At 45.9% G+C, this 17,425-nt stretch overlaps 2 protein-coding genes across 2 annotated transcripts in view; one reads left to right on the top strand and one right to left on the bottom strand.

The window, feature by feature from the left end:
* The window catches only part of BMP6 (bone morphogenetic protein 6), a 158,158-nt gene extending 146,588 nt beyond the window's left edge, over window positions 1–11,570 (top strand). Inside the window, exons 5-7 of the mRNA XM_001085364.5 lie at window positions 8,963–9,039; window positions 9,861–9,971; window positions 10,065–11,570. Of these exons, the coding sequence (XP_001085364.1) occupies window positions 8,963–9,039; window positions 9,861–9,971; window positions 10,065–10,214 (338 nt within the window). The 3' untranslated portion in view covers window positions 10,215–11,570. The remainder of the gene's footprint in view (window positions 1–8,962; window positions 9,040–9,860; window positions 9,972–10,064) is intronic.
* Window positions 11,369–17,425, bottom strand: part of TXNDC5 (thioredoxin domain containing 5) — a 29,825-nt gene continuing 23,768 nt past the window's right edge. Inside the window, exons 8-10 of the mRNA XM_015135522.3 lie at window positions 15,670–15,752; window positions 14,123–14,252; window positions 11,369–13,058 (exon numbers count right to left, since the gene is read on the bottom strand). Of these exons, the coding sequence (XP_014991008.2) occupies window positions 12,936–13,058; window positions 14,123–14,252; window positions 15,670–15,752 (336 nt within the window). The 3' untranslated portion in view covers window positions 11,369–12,935. The remainder of the gene's footprint in view (window positions 13,059–14,122; window positions 14,253–15,669; window positions 15,753–17,425) is intronic.

The following is a 17,425-nucleotide window of genomic DNA, read 5'->3' as shown; positions in this document are numbered from 1 at the left end:
AAGGACAAGGAGACTCCATCACTGTGTCCTCTCTCCCATCCATCCGCTGGACTCCAGAAAAATGCACCTCCATATGGCTCCTTTCAAGTTGGCCCCCAACCCCTCCCAGGTGTACTGGCCCCCAGGTAACCTGGAGGAATGACAGATAATGAAAGACACACCTGGGGCTTGGGAGAGGGATGTCAGAGCCATGGCTGGACCTGATGCTTTATTCCAAAATGAATTCTGCATTGGAACACCCCGGTCTCTTATGGTAGAAAATGGCAGGTACTTCCACACGGTCCCGCCATTGGGAATGGATGGGACACTTAGGCCTATTTCTCTACCACTGAATTCATTGTGCAGAAGGCCTGAATGACATGCAAGCCTCCCTTGGCAAAGTATTGGAAAAATGAAGGCTAAGTATTGGAAACATAAAGGCTTCATAAAGGACATGCTTTGGGCACCACAGCTGGGACCTCTCTGCCCAACTCTGTTCTCCTTCTGAGGGGGATGGTGCCTGTCTCTGCCACCTTCTTTTCCACTACAGATCATGGAGATTCTTGCTGAAGAACTTTCCTTAGGGAAAACAGGCATGTCTGTCTTGGATCATTTAAAAAACAAAAAAACAAAACAGGTCTTGCTCTGTTGCCAGGCTGGAGTGCAGTGGCACGATCTCAGCTCACTGCAACCTCTGCCTCCCAGGTTCAAGCGATTCTCCTACCTCAGCCTCCCGAGTAGCTGGGACTACAGGCACGTGCCACCATGACCATCTAATTTTTTGTATTTTTAGTAGAAACAGGGTTTCATCATGTTGGTCAGGCTGGTCTCAAACTCCTGACCTCAAATGATCCACCTGCCTCGGCCTCCCAAAGTGCTGGGATTACAGGCATGAGCCACCACGCTCGGCCTGTCTTGGATCTTTGGAGTTCATCTCCATCCCCGAAGGGAGTTTTAGAAGCTTCCTGTATGATGAGCCCCACTTACCTGTCCCACACTGTGAGATGAAACTCATTTAAATCTCATGTCCAAAGCCATTTTTTTTTCTACAAATACTTTGTGTGTGTGTGTGTGTGTTGAGGGGTTATAAAGGAAAGCAGAATGTTTTATCATGGTTTTTGCTTCAGTGGCTTTAGGACAAATTAAAAGTCAACTCTGGTGCTAGAAAAAGAAAAAAAACTTCCACTTAAAATCCGTGTTCAAATATCTGTAATGTTCATTTGGAGAAGAGAGGAAGGATTTGGGCTTTTTAATACTAATTGTACCTGAAGGTTTCCCTATGGAAGCAGTTTATTAAAAGGGACAGAAACCTGTGCTGCTAAAGGCAATTAACATCAGATATATTCAAAGCTCAAAAGTCTTGGGCCAGGGGAGTGCTGCTCCCTGCGTAGGAGCAGGCCAGGGAGTTACCTTCTGCTTATGGAAGGAATCGTCCTGGGGGGCTTTTATGATTGTTGGATTTTGTCATCTGTGTCACCTGATCACTCAACAGTTTTTTGCCCAAACCCACCTATGGCTGGGCCCTGCTTGTCCAAGTTGCCCTGGATAAGCACCTGGGGCCTTGTCTTGAGGGGGAAAATCGCCTCTGGGCAGCTGGTGCCCCTGCCCTCGAGGGGGACCAAATTTCATTGTGCGTTCAACTTTGAAAAAGCCAGATCCCTTGAAAATGTCTCTCAGAACCAATACTGGGCCTTGACTGCAGCTGTGTCTGGGGCTGCTGGAGAGCCTTGCTGTCCCAAGACAGACTTGGTGTCTCAGCAGGGCAATAGCACTACCTGTGTGTGAGCCTCTTGTCTGGAGGGCAGCCGTTCCAGTTCTGGTGTCACAGGTGCACGTGGACAGCCAGGGGCCTGATCTCTGTGACTTTGACTCATGGGTCTGGGATTGGGCTGAGAACTCTGCACTTTAGAGAAGCTCCCTGATGATCGCCAGTATTCGGCATAGGCCACCCACAAGTCACACACTGAGAGCTCCTGTCCTGGCAGCGGGGGAGGCTCCTGTGTCTTGGGTCTGCTTCTCTGATTTTTGGTTTGTTGCCTCTCTCTAGCTCTCTCACTTTCTTTCTCTGCCCTGCCCTTGACTGGTGAACCCATTGGGGCAAAGCTGTGTTACCTCCCTTTGTCCCACTGGAGTGACCATGTTCCTGTTGAATTGTCACCACATACATTTCCACTGGCCCTCTTCAGCCCATTCATCAAAACCAATACCAAGGGCAGTGGGAGTGAGGGGAAAGATTTTTCTGTAATCTGTCAATCTGTTAAAAAAAAAAAAAAAAAAAGTGTGTCAGTGTAATTCCATGCAGAACCCAGGGTACCGACCCTGAATTGCAGACACAAGTCTTCCGAGGAGCGTCAACCTTCACAAATATTTATACGTTCTTTGCCAGCACTCAACGTGGAATTATAAGGAAATTTAAGCATGGCCTGAGAGTATCTGTAGGAAGAAAAACAGGAGAGTTGAATTCCTCCCTTTCCTCTCTCTGGCCCTGATCCTTACTTAACAACAACAATGCCAGTGTCTGGCTCTAAAAGAAATAGCTGTTCTTACAGAGAAGCTTCTCTTTGTTGAGCATTGAGAGAGTCAGATCAACAGCAGGTTCACAGAAACCCAGAACTGCTGGTGAAGTTAGAAGCAAAGCCCTTTGACTATGTCATCTTGGTTCCATCCAGCAGAGAAAGAAACTGGAAATCCAGACATAAAGTGGTCTCTGCGTGTGTTCTGCCAGCAATTCTTCAACACCGATTAAGTGTCCTACAATTCAATCCAATTCTTTTTTTTTTTGTTTTGGAGACAGGGTCTTGCTCTCTCACCCAGGCTGGAGTATGATGGCATAATCAGGGCTCGTTGCAGCTTCAACCTCCAGGGCTCAAACAGTCCTCCCATCTTAGCCTCCCAAATAGCCAGGACCACAGGCACACACCACCATGCCCAGCTAATTTTATATTTTGTAGAGACAGGGTCTATATTGCCCAGGCTGATCTCAAACTCCTGGGTTCAAACGATCTTCCTGCTTTAGCCTCCAATAGTGCTGGGATTACAGGGATGAGCCGCCACATCTGGCCTCAGTTTACTTCTGATGATAGCCACCTGGAGTTAGTTTAGCCACAGACCCAAGTTAAAGAGCAAGGTCCCCAAGGAGACTGCTTTCATTTCAGACACCAGGCACAAGTGAGGTCCACAGGGCAGCCATGCTTCTGTCTGTCTTGCCTACAAATTTGGGAGTTCATATGACTGCCCTTCACGTTTGATAATTTGCTGGAACAATTCACAGAACTCAAGAAAGTGCTATACTTACTCTCATAGTTTTATTATAAGGGGTATGACTCAGGACCAGCCAAATGAAGAGACTCTTAGGCAAGGTCAAGGGGATAGGCATGGGTAGGTGGAGCTTCCACACCCTTTTGGGTACACTGTCTTCTTGAAACATCAGTATGTTCACCAACCTGGAAGCTCCACTGAGCCTCACTGTCTAGAGTTTTTATGTGGGGTTAATTGCTCTGCACAACTGAATCATTGGCCACATGATTGAACTCTATCTCAAGCCCCCCAGAGGCCAGGCTAAGCCAAAGTTCCAACCCCCTAATCTTGTGCTTGGTTTTTTTGGTAACTAGCCCCCATCCTGAAGCCAGTGAGGCCCTAGAGAGAGTGTGGGGCTCACCGTGTACAATCTAGAGCCTCAGGAGCATAACAGAGACACTCAGGAAAGTCCAAGGGTTGTCAAAGCTTGGTGCCAGGAACTGGGGACAAAGACCAGATATATTTATTATTTTCACACTGCCCATGTCTGCTGGACCTTGGAAAGAAAGTTGTTGGTAGAAATCTTTGCTTTTTACATGACCAGATGGTGCCAAGATGGGCTTCGTGGAGACTTTGGTCCCTAGCACAGAGAGGGTGTTTTGGAGGAAGCTTACTTCACCAGCAGAATGAGGTGGGATGGGGAAAATTCCAGACTCAGACTGTCAATAGTGTGATCATGTAGTTTATCATCTAACCCAGGACACCTTTAAGAGCACAGGATGTTAGGACCTTGGGGTCTTCAGGAGACCCCCCTGCTGCACCCATCTGGCGGGAAAGGAAAGAGTGAATGGAAGACTGATGGAGGAGGGGGCGGGTAGTTAGGAGGGCCAGGCCTGGCAGTACCACACATGCCTTCTTCCCCACATTCATGGGCAGAATCCAGGCACATGGCCACACCTAACTGCAGTGGGAAATGTCGTCTGGCTGTGTGCTCAGGAGGTTGATAGAGGATGTGGGTTGCCAATAAACACGTCGCAGCTGCCACATGGTTGTTCCTGGAATATGTGAAGCCGGCTGCTTCTTCGGGGCCTCCACATTGTCATTCACACTCTAGGAAATTCTCTCACCCCAGATGGCCTCGTGCCTCACTCCGAGGCTGCTCCTTTGCTTAGAAGATACCTTAACAGAAAGACAAGGCCAGGTGAAGTGACTTACATCTCTAATCCCAGCGCTTTGGGAGGCTAAAGCAGGAAGATCACTTGAGCCCAGGAGTTCAGGACCAGCCTAGGCAACATAGAGAAACACCATCTATACAAAGTATTTAAAGAATTGGCCAGGTGTGATGTACACCCAGCTACTCGGAAGGCTGAGGTGGGAGCATCACTTGAGCCCGGGAGGTGGAGGCTGCAGTGAGCCATGATCACACCACTGCACTCCAGCCGGGGCAACACAGTGATACCCTGTCTCAAAAAGTTTAAAACCCACAAAAACGAAAAAAATCCAGACAAACTTGTCAACACTATGTGAGATAGCACACTGCCACTCTGCACTCTCTATGCCCTAACTATTGAGTAATAGCTAGTTGGGGTTTTTACTAGTCAGAATTTTCCAGAGAAACAATCAATAGGATATATAGAGAGATATATATAGGAGGATATTTATTATGGGAATTGACTCAGACAATTATGGAGGCCAAGAAGTCACATGAGCTGTTGTCTGCAAGCTGGAGAATGAGGAAAGTGGGTGGTGTAATTCAATCTGAGTCCAAAGGCTTGAGAACCAGGCAAGCCAATGGTGTAAGTCCTAGTTGGAAGTCAAAGCCCTGAGTACTGGGGAGGGCTGCTGGTGTAAGTCCTGAAGTCCAAAGCCCTGGGAACTGGGAGCTCTGATGTCCCAGGGCAAGAGAAGACAATGACCCAGCTCAGTAAAAGAGAATTTGCCCTTCCTCTGTCTTTTTGTTCTCTCTGGGCCCTCAACAGAGGAGATGACACCTACCCGTGTTGGTGAGGGCAGGTCTACTTAGTCTACTGACTCAAATACTTATTTCTTCCAAAAGTAGCTTCACAGACACACCCAAAAATAATGTCTTACCAGTTGCCATGCTCAGTAGCTTAAACCTGTAATCTCAGCACTTTGGGAGGCCAAGGCAGGAGGCTTGCTTGAGGCAGGAGTTTGAGACCAGCCTTGGCAACATAGTGAGTCCCCATCTCTACGTGACAAATTAGCTTGTTATGGTGACCCGCTCCTGTAGTCCCAGCTGCTTGGGAGGCTGAGTGGGCGGATCACTTGAGCCCAGGAGATCAAGTCTGCAGTGAGCCGTGATGGTGCCACTGTGCTCCAGCTTGGGTGACCTAGCAAACCCTATTGCAGAAAAAGATGTTTTATCAGCTACGTGGTCTTTCCATAGTCCAGTCAAGTTGATACAAAATTAGCTATCACAGTGCTCTAGATTGCACGCAGTAGAAGCAGACTCTAATGAAAGAGAAAAATAACTCAAGGATACCAGAGAACTTACCAATCAACAAAAAGGCTGGAGACTTAAATTCAGGAAATCAAGGCTCAGATCTAGTCATGGGACAATGTGCTTTGGATCCCACCAATGGGGTCATCACCCTAGATACTGGCTGCCATTCTGCCCATTCTTGATTTCACCTTTGAGTCACTCACTCAGGTTATATACTGCAGGGTGGAGACATTTGATTGGCTTTGATGAAGTCATGAGTCCATACTTCAGATGCTAGGGGACAAAGAGGGGAGCCATCTGTCATGGGAAATGGGGCTCTGAACCCCTCCTATCTAGGTATTCCCCCACGTGGGAAGTGTTCCTGAAAGCTGGGTAGCAAAAGCAGTAGATATCCACTACAGCTGGGTATGGAATTCTAGATTGATGGCATCATTTTCATATTATTTTTTAATGTGTATTTTTGTTAAGTTTGCTATCCAATTTGTGTTTATTTGTAAATAATTTTTATCTCTGGGTTGCTTTTAAGATTTTACGTGTTTGATATAGTTTCACTAGATGTGGCTAGATAAGAATGTATCTGATCTACTTGGAACTCACAGGGCCTTTTCAACTTAAAGATGTTTGCCTTTCTTTAGTTCTAGAAAATTCCCAGTCATTATGTCTTCAAATACTACTACTCCCCTATTACTGTCTTCAGAAATTCCTATTAGAAATATGTTGGACTTTTCATTCTCTCTTCCATGTCTCTTTACAGAGAGAGAGTCATATATTTTGGCTATTTGACTCTGCGGTATATTTGAAGAGATTTGAAGAGATTTCTTCAAATATACTGTGGGATTATTTAATTCTGTCTTCAGTTGTGTGTAATTTGATGCTCATCTGTTTAATGTATAGCTAATCTGTTAAGTAATCTGTTTAATCTGTTAATTAGACAACTAATGTTTAACCTGTTTAATCTGATTTTCAGTTATATCTAATCTGATTTCATTGTTATTTTCAATGATTATGGTTTTTATAAAGCTCTATTTAACTCCTTTTACATCTACCTGTTCTTTTTTCATGTTTTTTTCCCTATAATTTTGCTTTAGGTTTCTAATCCTTCTTTTCTTCCTTCCATTATTTTAGGTATTCTTCCTTTTTTTCTCCAGTTTTTGTTGGTTTTTAGTTTTGTTATTGTTTTGGTATTCTTCCTTTAGAGCTTAGTTCAGACGACTCTTATCCACAGTCTCTGGGGTCCTCTGGGTCTTCCCTTGCATTCCAGCCATACTCTTGCGAGACTTTGTGTGGTTGATTCATTTTTGTTCAGGGGTTCTTTTCAGTAGGAAGTTTCTGTCTCATGGTAATAAGTGGTTGATTGTGTTTTACTGAGAGTCCTTGTCCTGCATTGTGAAAATTTCCCTCCAGGGCTTCTCTGGGATCCTTGAAGTTACAGGCAGGGTGGTTCTATTGGGTAACATAGGCAGGTGGAGAGGATGAATAAATTTGGAATTATAAACCACCTAAAAATGTTGCCCATCTCTTCTCCCTGTATAGGCCACTGGCCTGAGTTACTGTTTGTCCCTTTTCCTTAAAAAAAATCATGAAATCTGGTGGGGCACAGTGGCTCACACCTGTAATCTCAGCACTTTGGGAGGCTGAGATGAGCCGATCACTTAAGGTCAGTAGTTCGAGACCAGCCTGGCCAAGGTGTTGAAACCCCATCTCTACTAAAAATACAAAAAATTAGCTGGGCATGGTGGCTCACACCTGTAGTCCCAGCTACTCAGGAGACTGAGGTAGGAGAATTGCTTGAGTCGGAGAGGCAGAGGTTGCAGTGAGCCGAGATCGTGCCCTTGCACTTCAGTCTAGGTGACAGAGCAAGACTCTGTTTCCAAAAAAAAAAAAAAATTTGCATGTTCTCTCCTGCTTCAGAGCCAGGAAGACTGGGAGTTAGAAGTTAGAAAATCAAGTTCAAACAGGCTTTCAACAATTAGGTGACTTATTGGCTTATGTAGTTGAAAAGGGAAGGGATAGCCTGCAAATGACCTAGGCTCTTACACCCACTGACATCTCACATTAGATGACCTTTCTCTAAAAGCCTTCTCCTTGCCTTTTATCCTTCCATCCTCTCTAGAACTCTCAAACACAACTCCAGATTGATTAATCCTTTAGAACCACAGCTTGAAATGTTGCTCTCCAGCTCAAAAGCCTGCAAAGGCTCACTTTGAGCCGCTGGTGGGAAGTCCGAAGCATTGTGGTTGGCAGCCTAGGCCATTCATTTCTCCAGCTTTATCTCATCTGACCCTGCTTGACACATCCTTAAATCCATTCCAGCAGAACTCCTCTCTCTTCCTCTCACTCCCACTCTGAACTGTCCCTTCTCTGAAGGGACATTTACCTGTGGCCCTTGCCTATGTGATATTTGCCGATGGCCTTTGCCCGTAGCATCCCTGTTCTGGTTTGTACTGGAGTTATTTGGTGTCTGTTTCACACCACCCCTTTGTTCACTAAGTTCTTGGAGGAGGGAAGCCATGTCTGACTTACCTTCTATTTGCCGTGGTGCCAGGCAGAAGGCATGTCACAGAAGAATCGCTCCAGTGGGTCTCAGTGAATCGGGGCCCTCCCAGTGCTCTTGCTGGTGAATGAGTGACGCCAGGCTCGCGGTTCCTGTGCTGCACAGGGTGGGCATGTGCACTTCGGCAGAGTCTCATGAGGAACCACTGGCTCAGTATTATCGCATTAGCACACAAGGGCTCAACCCTGGCAGTCAGGTGGGAGTACAGCCAGAGAGAGCATTGCCCCTGCAAGGTGTCTCCCTCTCCCTCTTCTCCTGGTTAGGCCCCACTCCATCATTACTCTTCCTTCAGGATACCCTCCTGGCCTGGCAGCTGTCTTTAAAGTCCCTGTGCAGCTTCAAAATGGTCCCTGTTTGGACGGCAGCAGATCCTGCCTAGTACCATTGTCTGATCATGTGAATGTGACGCCTTCCCAGTCAGGCGCCTCCGGGGTGTACCGGGCAAGTTGGCCCAGTCTTCCATAGGCCTTGCATGCAGCAGGGCTCACAACATACCTCTGTTGCTCAAAGGTGTCCAAGTCACCCTGTGCCCAGTACTGACCCCAGGGGAGACAAAACAGACTCCATAAGACATTCAAGCCAACAGTCAGGAACCTGATATAGCTGTTGGGTGGCCACACTTGGGTCTAGGAGGCTGTCCTGAGCCCAGTATGGTGCCTGGCATGTGGCAGACTCTCTGTGAAGGAATTAATGAGTTGATGGGTGCGTCTTTTGATCTCCTCCAACAGATTACAACAGCAGTGAATTAAAAACAGCTTGCAGGAAGCATGAGCTGTATGTGAGTTTCCAAGACCTGGGATGGCAGGTGAGTTCTCCAGACATGGAGGACAAAGGTCCTTTCTCAGCAGTTTACTCTCATCTGAATGGTGGCAGCCATCACCAAACACCCAGAGCTTGAAGGCTGAGCTGCTTCCTTCCATGGAAGTCCTGAGGAGCCCTCCCCAACGCTCAGGCTCCTGGAGTGAGGCAGAGGAAGCTTAGTCTGTGGGGACCAAGTGCTCCAACACTTTCCTAGGGTGCCTGAGCTCTGTGATCCCTCAAAAATCAGTAGCCACATTTCCCAATACTCTTACCTCATCCTTTCACAGGCCATAAGACATATATTTATTTGGGCATTTAAATGAATTTTAATTGAGACAGGGTTGGAAAAAAAATTAACTGATGGTTAACTTCTCCAATGGCTACAAACTGGCTCACCCACACGATGCAGAAGCACACACGTTTGCCCCATACCTGAGAGCCATCACTAGTTTGGAAGGAAGGCAGCAAATTTCATCATAGGTGGTGAGCAGTAAAAGATAGCTTCCATATGCAGGTGGCACTACTTCCACAGGAGCACCGTGGGCTCCTGGAGGGGCTCTCTTGGGTCCGAGCACATATTGCTGGCAACCTACATGCTTCCAGGTAGCAGCTGAGGCCCTGTGGGCCTCTGCAAGGAGCGAGGGTTCTGGGGTCAGATCGACCAGGTTCACTTCCCAGCATTGCCAATCAAATTCCTAAGCCTTCCTGCATCTGTCTCCTTGCCTGTCCAATGTGAAAAATACCTTTTCACAGCATTCCTGAAAAGCACAAATCGTGTGAGAAGTGCATGCTAATCTTTTCTTGCTTCCTTTGCATTAAATCAAGGACTGGATCATTGCACCCAAGGGCTACGCTGCCAATTACTGTGATGGGGAATGCTCCTTCCCACTCAACGCACACATGAATGCAACCAACCACGCGATCGTGCAGACCTTGGTGAGCTTTCGGAGACTCTGTTTTCTAAGTGGGAGTAAGCTGAGACCAGGTGTCATTTCTAAGGTACCTTTCTCCCCTTCTGTTTTGTAACAGGTTCACCTTATGAACCCTGAGTATGTCCCCAAACCGTGCTGTGCGCCAACTAAACTAAATGCCATCTCAGTTCTTTACTTTGATGACAATTCCAATGTCATTCTGAAAAAATACAGGAATATGGTTGTAAGAGCTTGTGGATGCCACTAACTCGAAACCAGATGCTGGGGACACACATTCTGCCTTGGATTCCTAGATTACATCTGCCTTAAAAAACACAGAAGCACAGTTGGAGGTGGGACGATGAGACTTGGAAACTATCTCATGCCAGTGCCTTATTACCCAAGAAGATTTTAAAGGACCTCATTAATAATTTGCTCACTTGGTAAATGACGTGAGTAGTTGTTGGTCTGTAGCAAGCTGAGTTTGGATGTCTGTAGTGCCAGGTCCGGTAACTGCAGAAAGCACCGTGAAGCTCTTCCTCCCCTCCTCCCCCAAAAACCCACCAAAATTAGTTTTAGCTGTAGATCAAGCTATTTGGGGTGTTAGTAAGTAGGGAAAATAATCTCAAAGGAGTTAAATGTATTCTTGGTTAAAGTATCAGCCTGTTCAGTACTGTCTATCAAAGGTCGATTTTACAGAGAACAGAAATTGGGGAAGTTGGGGGAACGCCTCTGTTCAGATTTCATTCCCAGGAAGTTCAATTTCATACATGACCCACAGCCCAGGCCACAGCCAGGGCTCCATGGGGCGCCTTTGTCTCAGTCATTGCTGTTATATGTTCATGCTGGAGTTTTGTTGGTGTGAATATATACTTATTTCTGCCAAAAATACCATTTCTACACCTCAGTCCTCCATTTGCTGTACTCTTTGCTAGTACCAAAAGTAGACTGAGTACACTCCGAGGTGAGGCTGCAAGGTGAAGGCAATGCTGCGCCTCTCCTTTATCAGAACGGTTCTTTGACCAGCACATTAACTTCTGGACTGCCAGCTCTAATATCTATTTCAGTAAAGCAGTTCTCTGCCTGTTTACTATACAGCATACCATGCCACAAGGTTAGAACCAACAAAGAAGATAAAATGAGGGTGCCCAGCTTATAATAGCGATAGGGGGATAAGCGTGCTGTTTATGAGCTGAAATCATGATTTCCTTTGTAGAAAGTGAGGCTCAGATCAAATTTTAGAATATTTTCTAAATGTCTTTTTCACAATCATGTACTGGGAAGGCAATTTCATACTAAACTGATTAAATAATACATTTATAATCTACAACCGTTTGCACTTACAGCTTTTTTTGTAAATATAAACTATAATTTATTGTCTATTTTATATGTTTTGCTGTAACATTGAAGGAAAGACCAGACTTTTTTTTAAAAAAAGAGTTTATTTAGAAAGTATCATAGTGTAAACAAACAAATTGTACCACTTTGATTTTCTTGGAATACAAGACTCGTGATGCAAAGCTGAAGCCACGCTTGACAGTTGTGCTTCTCTAGGAGGTTGGGTTTTTTAAAAAAAGAATTATCTGTGAACCACACATGATTAATAAAGATTTCCTTTAAGGCAGAGGTTGGTTGAGATGCTGCTGTTATCTTCTGCCTCAGACAGTATAAGTGGTCTTGTTTGTAAGATTGCTACCACCAGTTACTTTGGGCCAAGTATCCACATCCCCTTGCGCGTGGGAGGTGGGTGAAGGGTGTTGGACGCAAAGTGGTTATTACGGGAAATAGCTCGATGGTAAAAGAACAAACACCTTAGAGCTTAGTCCTATAAGTGCTTATTCCCGAAGGAGATGGTAAAAGTGTTTAATCACAAGGATAGCATGAGTTACAGGACACTGGCATCAACAGCTGCCACAGCCGTGCACACCAGGGCCAGAGCAGTCCCGCTGACATCTGTCTTTGGTCTTGAGCTCAAATGCATCCCATTCTTCATACATTAGAAGGTCGACCTCCTTGAAGCAGACCAAGTATAGCAAGCTTCTAAAAGGACTACTGAGGAACAGAATCTGGAACTCTAGTTAGGGCCCTCCAGCAGGGCTGCAGAGCCTCCCTGGACCCAGGCCTGAGAAAGCCTGTCTGGTCTTGTCGCCCCAGGTGACAAATACAACTCCTTGTGGAATTTTCCATGCCTACCCTTTCTAAGGAAGACATCCAATCTTAAAAGTTCACATAGACTGGCTTCGTGTTTACATGATGAACTAAAGAAACGTTTCACCCCATGAGAAACAGAAGGATCCCTGAACAGTAACTGATTTGACAAGTATGGACACGTAAAGTTATGGCATCAGCATTGTCTTACTCAGGCGCAGTCAGAAGTAACGCTGCTTTCATTATGGCTAACCTCTCACATTGAGAGAAGTATTCACAGAAACAGAAGCTCCAGCAGTGGCCGTGAAGGTATCTTCCAGAGGTGTGGGGTTTTGCATTTAAATCTGCTCCATGCTACAGACCAACCACAGTACTGAGTCAATTGTGACCTTAAGATCAGAGGAACGGCAATACTGTCACAAGGCCACCTTTCCAGAATTCGTAGGCAGTTAAACTATGCTTTGGATGTGCTTTCTTTCACCAAAATCACTCAACTCAGGAACCAAAAATAGTCCAGCAATTTGATTTCCCTCAACTCTATTTCAGTCTCAAAGGAAACCATTTAAATTTCATCAAGAGACGGTCAAAGGGGATATATCGCCACTGAAAATACTTAGTTTACACAGTGACCATGAGTTACACATTTACTTGGAGAAACTTAATAAAGAATCTGTAGAGTGTGTTGGCTTGGAACACACACACACACAAAGAAGATACCACACGCTTAGTATGTTCTGCTTTCTGAACAGCCACCACCGGGAACCCAGTGGCCTCTGTGGGACTGAACTCCTAAATGCGGGGTGCAGGAGGCGGGCAGGAGAGGTGACTTCCAACTGTGTTTCTAGAGTTCGTCTTTCGCTTGGCCCAGGACAAAGCGGTGTAACGAGTCAAGGTCTCTGCCTCCACTGTGCTCGCTGACTTTCTTCCCTCCTCGGAAAAGCAACAATGTGGGGTAGCCTCGTACCTTAAACCAAAAAAGAAAAAAGTTTGCAAACCAGCGGTCCAGATCACATACAAATTGCTTCCTAAATAAAACCAGATACACCCCTACTGTCGTGGCTGGAAAATTCTGTGGCTAATTTTTAAAGGTATATATTCCATTAAAAGAGGAGCAGACTATTTAGAAAGCAAAGCCGTGGGGCACTTCTGAATTCAAAATGACATCATTAAAGATCAGCATCAAAGGAACGATTTTACCCTAAAGTAGACCCTTTCAGTCTTTACTGTGCCCACGATCACCTGCGGATCTGGTGAAGATGCAGATTTGGATTCAGCAGGCCTGGGAGTCTGCATTTCCAACGACCTCCCTTGCAATGCCCTGGTGGTCCGCAGACCAGACCACGAGAGCAAGATCCTCTTGAGGATACATTTTTCAGTTGCAACTCGTTTCTAAGAATTTTAGGGCACAAGAAACAACTGGTATCTTTTAATGATAAGGAAACTATGTCTGGGTTATGCCTATTCTCCATCTAAAAGGCTCCAAAAGTGTTTGAATAACACAAAAGGAGAAATAAAAATGACAAATCTTCCAGGCCATCAGATTGTGCTAACAGCTTGGAATGAAGGCAGTAGTTAACCCAAGCACAGGACCGACTTGCTGGCATGGCCCTTTCAGAAAGGAGGTTATGTTGAAATGATTCTGAGATTCAGCCCCTGCATTTTAGAATGCTGGCTTATGTGTGGAAAATGAGCGACTCGGGTATTTATGGCGAAGGCTACAGATCACTGGTCAATCATCAAGAGTAGCGGTGTGGGAAGCCCCCCAGTCTATGGTGTGGGGTCTGTTACTTCATGGCCTTATACTCAGACAGCAAGGCCTGAAAACCTGCACTGAAACATGGATACTAACTAAAAAGTGGGCGGAAAAGAATGCCTTTCCTTTGAGAGAGGATCTCTTTTGCTTCTCAAAACAACTCAAAGGGGACATAAAAGCCACATTGTTGAGAAGATGAGGGCAGAGCAAGTGATCGTGGTTGAGGCACAGTTCCCTCGGGATCTGCTCCCATAAGCAGCCATCCGAGCACCCACCGAGTACTTGCTGCAAATACTCCGTTCCGCAGTGCAGTCTACTTCAGCGATCTTGACGCCTGCCAGGCCAGGGAATTCCTTTCTAGAGAGTTCCTCCCAAGTAGGAGCCAGATTCTTACAATGACCGCACCTAGGAAGAGAAAAAGGACAGCTGGTTGAAATCCTGGGTTGAGATCATTCACCTACACTTTGCTGCCAAGACAAGCCCTGCTGCTTCTGTATGGGACAAACACGTGCCTAGAAATTTGTAAAATACCAAATTCTCCCACTGGGTGCACATTAACTCTTCCTCCTCCTCCCATCCCAAACGAAGAACCCAAACGTTGATCTAAGGTAGACTTTCAGACAACGTGACAGAAGCAAGCCGGTCTGAAAACAAGTTGAGATTCTGAGACCATTCCCATGCCATGGTGAACTGCACTAACTGGTTTATGAAAGCACCAGGAGCAGAGGAACAGGGAAGACAGCAGATGCCACACAATTTCTTAAAAAGTCACTTGAATGCCAAAGACATTTTAGATTTGATCGCTTAGGGTCTCAGAAGTTCAAAACCATTTTAAGGCCTCCTTGGTACTTCAGCGATTTGGGGTGAGCATCAAGGCCATGACTAAGTTTGGTTCAAACCCTCCCTTCTACCCGACTCTGTTCCCTTGTCTCTTCTGGCCCCCTCCTGCCGTATGGATGGCTCCCCTTCAGCCAAAGGGAATCCTCTTTCTTGATACTTGATCTATGGAGCTTTAGGTTTTTAAAAGTTGAAAATGATTTGAAAGGCATCGCTACGGTTCGTTTGAGTCCTGTGCTTATTAACTTTTTACCCCTACAGTTAGTTTCTCAGGAATATGTGGAGCATAACAAAAAGAAAACTGGCACCTTTTATCATGTTTAGATAAAGAATTTAATGTCCTAAACACTCTGCTTTTCCAAATGGATTGTTTTATTTGTGAAGACAAAAAGTTACTCCTATTTTTCAGCTGAGGGAACTGGGGTTCAAAGGAATTAAAGGACATTCACGGTAAGTCTTAGAACCAAGGTTGTCTGGATCTCACACTATCTGCAATTCATTTCTGCTCTGGTCTCCAAGACCGTATGGCACGCAGGTCCAGGAAACTGCGTAGCACACTGAATGGCTCTAACAGACTCTACTGGATTTCTCTACAAAAGAAATCTGACTACTTAAAAGAACCGAGGAGCAAAACTACATCATGACACTCATTGTTTCACCAAAAAAAAAAAAAAAAAAAGCCATCTATTTGGAGAAGTGCAGATACCACAACACTGAATATGGCCATCATAATTTGCCTCAATTTTTATGTTTTCTCCCAAGTTGATAGAACTTTACATTAGCCTCATTCTCCATATATAATTAAGGCCACTGAAGTTTAACATATTTGAATAATGATAATGGTTCCTTATTTCCTACAACATGACCTACATGTAAATGCAACATGTGCCCAACATTGAGTCTGGAGGGGTGGCAGATGAGCTGGAAAACATGATGTGACTTAGTACACATGAACAAAGTAGTTTCTAATTAAACAGCCACTTACCATGGAGCATAAAACTTGATGAAGGTTATTCCTTCTGCAATGGTGTCATCGAAGTTATTTTCAGTGAGTGCCAACACAGTGCCCTTCAAGGGAGGGAAAAGCCACAGTTCAAGTACATCCCTTAAAGTTGAGCAGGGCCATGCTTTGGGATTGCAGATACACGAATCAGTAATTTTTTTAAAATGCTGTTATGCAGGCTCCAAAGTCACAAAGAAATACCTACACAACCTGCATTTCATAGGCTATGTACAAAGGGAGGCTGGCAGCCTCTGAAGGGCAGAGAGATCAGTACAAGTCCCTGGGTCCCAAGCCTGGGAGATGCGGTGAGGAGGTGGCTGGACACTGTACGGGGGTGGTGGGGGCAGGGGCTGTCTTTTGGGGATGAGGCAGGTTGACAACTCCCAGGCCATTGTTCTGACAATGCTCCAGGGCTCTGTGGTGTGGACCAGGCAGCCCTGGGTGTCCGACGCTTGAGTCTGCACCTCTAGGCTTGGAGTCTCTAGGACACCCACTGAAGTCTGATCCTCAGCTGCTTTTCTCACTGGCCACCCTGTTCTCCTAGCACCCTTTGGACATCCTCTCTATGCAACAGAAAGAACTGAGTTACAATAGCACAGGCAATGATACGTGGTTTATATTGAACATAAAAATGGAAAGCAGCCTGTTCTAAGTCAATGCAAACAATGTTGATGGAAGCTCTGGCTGGAGAATTTAAGGGAAAGGTGCTACATGGTAGTCTGCTTTAAAGCCATTCTCCCTTGACAGTTCTTTACAGAATGACGTCTATGTGTTTCTCCAAAAATGGACCTGCGATTCTCTCCTGAGAGCAGGAATAGGATGATTTATCATGTGGCTAAGTGTACCAGGGCTGCTCCATTTGAGCTGGCATCGAGTAACACATGTCAGTGACGGAGGCCAAGCGGGGCCATTGTGGAACACTACCATCTTTATGTCCAGAAACATGACGCCGCACGCACTGAAAAGACCCACTTCATGGTGGAAAACTGTATTATAAATAGAAACGGTGCTGTGATGAAAACATCCATGGTATATAATTATACTCAATTTGGGATGACCTTTGTAACCACCATGACACACATACTCCTCTAACATATGTGGTCCTAACAACTACAAAACCAGCTGCTTGCTTCTTCAACCAAAACATCAACTTTTAAACAACACTCAGGCCATCCCTGACCTACAAGAGTCCAACTAGGGATGGGGCCGTGGGGGTGAGGAGGCCCTGTATGGCCCCACCCAGTGAGAAGGGGGTTGGTGGCTCCACTGGTTTTTCCAAATCCCATCTCCTGGCCTTCAGGCGTGGCTTCTACCTGAAGAGGATGACACGGGCACTCTCGTCCAGTGCAGACCTCCTGCCGTAGCCCCAGGCTCATGGATGGAACTGCCATTGAACACTGCCACCTACGCGGCCGATAGCCGTGAAGATCAACACCTTGAAAACCAAGCTCATCCCTTTTCCTCGAGCTCTAGCTCTGGCCCTGCCCCTGTGCTAGGTACCGTCCTCCACCAGATATGCAGGAAGGAGACTCGTCTCGGACTCTCCCTCCTTCTCCTCCCCGCTGCACAGCAGGCTGGACTCCTTATGCTGGCTTTCTCCTCCTCACCATCCCACAGTCACAGCCGCACCATGAGACGCATCATCTTTAATGGCCTAATAGAGCAGCTTCCCACCCCCAGCACGTGTGCATGCCAGTCATTATCCTACAACTCCACTCTGCACAGAACTTCCGTGGGC

The sequence above is a fragment of the Macaca mulatta genome, chromosome 4 (assembly GCF_049350105.2).
Source record: "Macaca mulatta isolate MMU2019108-1 chromosome 4, T2T-MMU8v2.0, whole genome shotgun sequence".
NCBI lineage: Eukaryota > Metazoa > Chordata > Mammalia > Primates > Cercopithecidae > Macaca > Macaca mulatta.
Note: the sequence above shows the minus strand (reverse complement) of the source record. Positions and strands in the feature narration are given on the sequence as shown.